Raw genomic sequence first — 4,969 nt, 5'->3', positions numbered from 1 at the left:
GGAGCACAAGGCCGGCTGCTTTATAGGCGGAGACTTGTGGTTCAACCTAGCACACCCAAGACAGCATCGGCGACACGTTTCGGTAGGATTATTCATTATGTAAACTACGCACGATGCCTTTCTAGATAAGTATTAAGTAATCGTCCCCGAGCACGTACGTAATCAAAGGTAACCAACCACAAGTATATCCATGTTTTTTTCTCTTCTTCTCATCCTTGTTTTCCTTTTTCATAAAATAAAAAATATTTATTCTAGTGTTCATTTAATCGAAAATAAATAAAATAAAATAGGAAAAGTGGTCGTTCATTCATAACAATATTTTTTTCTCGGTGGAAATGATTATGAACGTATCGAAATGAAAATACAAGTTTTTGTTTGATAGGAAAATTAAAGAAAAATATAGAAGAGTTTCTTTTTTTCTGATTTTTATTTGAAAATGTTGGATCCATTTTGTTCCTTTTTTTGCTCGTGGCAATCTTATGTTCAGATAGGTAATGACAGCGATGTTTACAAGCATATCAAAATGATTTATTGGTGTTTTATTGGTGTCCAACGATTGCTGATGCTTCTGTGAGGGTACTGTTCTGGCAGTAACGAGAGCTCACTATAATCTAGATCTATGCTTCTGTGACACATCCCCGACACTATATCCTTGTCCTTCTCAAAGAGGTCATAGATTCCAGAGTGCAGGTGGATGCAGACTAAATCCTAACGTGAAATTCACGACTTTAACATTAAGGTTTTCTACGTACACGTACATGTAAACTTCATTCATATTTTACAAAATAAATATATATAAAAAATTAACATATCTGATGTCGAAATTTGATGAAAGGTTCGTTGTAATAGGTGTGAATCACTTGACTAAGTTTGTGCAATTAGCTTAGTTTGTGTAAATCGTGTGAAGTTAAAACACGTAACATTAAAAATTAGAAGGTATTAAGATGGAGTTACAAGCTTCATCAACAACCACAGGTATCAATATATAACGCCTGTCGTCCCTTTCCCTATAAAGTTGATCATAATAAACATCAATAGCCAAATCACAACTGGTAAAAAACAAAAAAAAGTGGGCCACGTCTCCAACAATTAATAATTAATAATGATGGCGATAATAATATTTATATATTTATATTTATAATAATTGATGAAAACTCCGCCTAACGCCACGCCGACGCGACAGTGAGCACCCGATTCATCCAAGCGAACCCGAGCGCGAGGCTGCCGGCATCCTCCTTCACGGTGAACCCCGGGTTGGGCCAGGATGAGGCGAGCCGGGCCTTGATGGACTCCACCACGGTCGGCCCCAGAGATACCGGCTCGAACCCGGCCATGCTCATCCGCGCCCGCCACTTGCCCAACACCTCGCACCGCTCCACCCGTTCCGCCCCCTCCCCCGCCACCGCGTTCACCGCCCGCCGCGCCAACCCGGCCTCCACCCGCCCCCGCTCTGGGCCCGAGCTGCCCTGCGCCGCCGTCTCCAGCGACTCCAGCAGCGCCCCGTAGTGCCTGCACGCCTCGGCGAGCCGAGCGGGAAACGGCGCGGTGCTGGTGTTGATCTCCTGCTCCGCAATCGCCACCAGCCGCGGCCGGAGGGCGCACACGCGCCGGAGAAGCTCGTCGCGGGGGTTCTCCGGGGAGACGCTCTCGTCGGGAACCCTCGAGAGGACGAACGGAAGGTTCACGACTAGGGTCTCCTCCCCGGTCTCGCACCCGAGCGAAGCCGCGCCCAACTCTGCCACTCGCAGAGAGACGATGTTGAAATGGAGCACCACGCGGAACCTTTCCGCTAGCTTCTTGATCCGGTCGCCAACAGCCCTCAAGTTTCCGGCGTTGATATTGGTGAACGGGGAGGAGGGGTCGATGATGGCGGTGATCCTGATGGCAGGTGGGGATTTGGCGGGGCGGAGTCGTAGGCGCTCGGCGACGGTCTGGATGAGAGCGGCGTATTGGCCACCCTGCCCGACTTCAAAGTCGAGGATGTGAATCTTAGGTTCGTCCTTCGTGGCATCCAAGATCGCAGAATTGGCAGTGACGAATCCGAGCTTGAAGCAGGGAGATAGACTATAGAGCATCTGGGTGGCAGCGAAGTGCTCCGGGCTGCGGAGGTCCGCGATCGGGTGGGAGATTCCCACCTGCGGATGATTGAGGCGAGATAGAAGCGCGGTGACCATCACCGCCATGAGGCGATGTTCGGCATCACCTCGCGTATCAGCCGCGCGCTTTAGCAGGGTCAGATTTGCTGTCGCCGCGTCCAAATTCCCTTCGCCGAGGGCGGTGGCGGTATCAAGAAGCATCTGCCTCGAGGAAGGAGGAAGAGGTGGGGAGGGCATGGACGAGGGAGGAGAGCAGGAGGCGAAGGAGATGGTGGAAGAAGAGGAGTTAGTTGGCGACGCGAGCAGCGGCGGCGGCGAAATCAGCCGCTGGATCGCCTCGGCGTGGGTGGCGGCGGAGCCGCACGACACGCTGGCCTCGGCCTCGTCCTCGTCGTCCAACAGGAGCTGCCGCTCCAGCTCCCGGAGTTGGTCACTAACCGAGACGGGAGACCTATCCTCCGGAACCGACGAGACGAGGAGCAACTCGGGTTTCCGTGGCAACCCAAACTCCGAGGAACTGGCGGACGGCAAGGAAGAAACCAGTCTCTGCGGCGCAGCGGCGGTGAACGAGTTGCAAACGAGACCTCCGACTCCATAAGAAAAACTGAAGATTGAAGGCATGGTCTGAGTTCTTTGCCTCACCGACCGCAGCAAAAGCGCGTTCTGCAGCTGCCTTTCCATATCCGGCAGCGTCCTCTTAAAGAGGTTTCCTCCTCCACCGCCACCTCCGCTTCCCTCGTAGCCGAGCTTGCGTCCGGGTATCCCAGACGCCATGGGGAGAAAGAAAGAAACCTAACGAGGTTGGCGACGGCTTTTCCTCATGGTGACTAGTCTTCCTCTTCTCCTCGTCTGCGGTAACACAATGGATCTAAAAGCAGACAATCCACGTATCAGCCAACTCCCCTCGCCTTATTAATAACACCGCCACGGAATTTTTATTTGTATTCCTTTTTCGTCGGTCACTCCAATTAAAGTGACATTAGGGGAGGGCGGGCCCTGTTCACTGCAGAAGTAGAAAATAAGAGACGGTTGGGATGCCGTCCTTTCCTTTTTCTGTTGCTAACTGTGCTCGTGTCGAACGCTCACGGTAACAAACTGGTGTGAGATCATGAGGCCCTTGCTCTCTTGGTTAGGCGAGTCAGGCCGGCGGAACATCTCAGCTACGGCAGAGGTTGGGAGTCGTGTCTGGATCCCGGTCGAGCATCTACCCACTTACCACCATGCGTACCTACATCGTCAATGGCGGCGGCAACAGCGCAGCGGCTGGCTCCCACCCTGCTGCCCAATCGAAAGCGGGTTCCAATGGACGGGTTGCAAATATCGGTTTCGTGCTCGTCCTTCCCCTTTTTCCGAAAATAATTGTTTCCCGCCCACCATGGCGCTTACCGGTTGGTGATAGCGACGTGGGCCCTTTTAACTGCACCAATTGAGCGACGGGACGGGGTCGGAGGACGTGCTGCATTTATTTATTTACTTTTGTTTTGGTCTCCCGGGATCGCCATCCCGGAGCACCCGTTGGTCGCGGGTATGACGATGCGGCCAGGGAAGTGAAAAACGTGGGCCGGGGAGTTGCGTGAAGGGGAATGCAGGGGCGGATAGGTTTGGTGGGAAATAGATGACGGTTGCTATTATTCTAGTGACGCGTGTGGACGAACCACCACCAGAGCTCGCCGTGCGGCTTGTTCCCATGGGACGTGCTTCGTCGTTCGGCCTCGGCAGATGCGTCACAGATAAAAACGAAACCCTCGCCGCATACCCATCTCACCAACCGATCTATGACTGGTGGTCCCCAGGTGGACGCTTGTGGTGGACCGTGCCGCTGTTCCTCGTCACGAAACCGGAAACCCATCCGGAAATCGTTGCCCACGTTAACAACGACCGTTGCTTTCAGCGTCCTAACACTCGTATCTGATTGATTTGTTGCTGCCGTCCACGTGGTTGTTATTGGTTGTGGTCTATTCCTGATGAAGACAAAATTTTCTTGGCCCATATTTACATTTCCCAATTAAAAACAAAATAAAAATCATTATTTAACCCATTTTTTTATACATTAACTGGCTAGGTGGATACTTTGTCGGTTAGTTACTGGTGACAGCAATAAATGGTAAAATAAAAATTTTTAGCTTAATTCTAGCATTTTTAAAATCGTCCTATCTAAATAATGACATTGTTAACTTTTTTACTTTATTCTTTTTCAAAATTAATTAATATGTTTTCTAACTTATTGCATAATCCTACCTCAAATGATTAGATTTTTTTATAAAACAATTTTCAACAAAAGATTAGAGTCCTATTTATTAGTATTACTAGCTGGGTCATTACAAGAGCAAAGGAATGCCTATAAGTATGTTTAGCTAACGGTTGGTCCTCATGGTCAGCTTTCTACAAAATTTTTAACGAGTTTGATAGATGGTATCCTTTGCAATACTGGCAGCCAAAAAGGGCCCAAATAGCATTTCAGTAGATCTCTAATTTCCTTGATCATTTATAAATAAATCAAACATCATATTAAAGTAAAAAATAGATAGACATGTTAAGAAAATCAGGCTTCAATGAAATAGATATATTAAAAAGTTAATTATCATAGTAAATACTAATTGAACAATCGTCACAGATTGATTACATGAGAAAATCCATTGCCTAACAACTTAAGGGCCTTGGCAAAAAGCTTCCAAAGAAAACACTATATCATTCAACTAGTAAAAGTTGACCAAAAACCATGAGAATTTTATCCTTGCCTGATTGAGAAGATTGAATTGGCACAAGTTGCACAAATTGCCTGAGAAATATTCTTTTTATTCTTGCTTGATTGACAAGATTATGAGAAAAATGATTTGACTTTTCTAGGAATATGGACCCATGCTATAACATAA

General features: G+C 48.1%; 1 protein-coding gene across 1 annotated transcript; it reads right to left on the bottom strand.

Moving 5' to 3' along the window:
• Positions 1-962: 962 nt before the first annotated feature.
• On the bottom strand, positions 963-2,993 carry LOC103998354 (scarecrow-like protein 8). The gene has a single exon (XM_009419810.3). It carries the CDS (start codon positions 2,868-2,870, stop codon positions 1,161-1,163), a length of 1,710 nt encoding a protein of 569 aa, XP_009418085.2. The 5' UTR covers positions 2,871-2,993; the 3' UTR covers positions 963-1,160.
• Between the last annotated feature and the right edge of the window lie 1,976 nt (positions 2,994-4,969).

The sequence above is a fragment of the Musa acuminata genome, chromosome BXJ2-9, assembly GCF_036884655.1.
Source record: "Musa acuminata AAA Group cultivar baxijiao chromosome BXJ2-9, Cavendish_Baxijiao_AAA, whole genome shotgun sequence".
NCBI classification, from domain to species: Eukaryota; Viridiplantae; Streptophyta; class Magnoliopsida; order Zingiberales; family Musaceae; genus Musa; species Musa acuminata.
The sequence above is the reverse complement of the archived record's forward strand: the minus strand, read 5'-3'. Positions and strand labels throughout refer to the sequence as shown.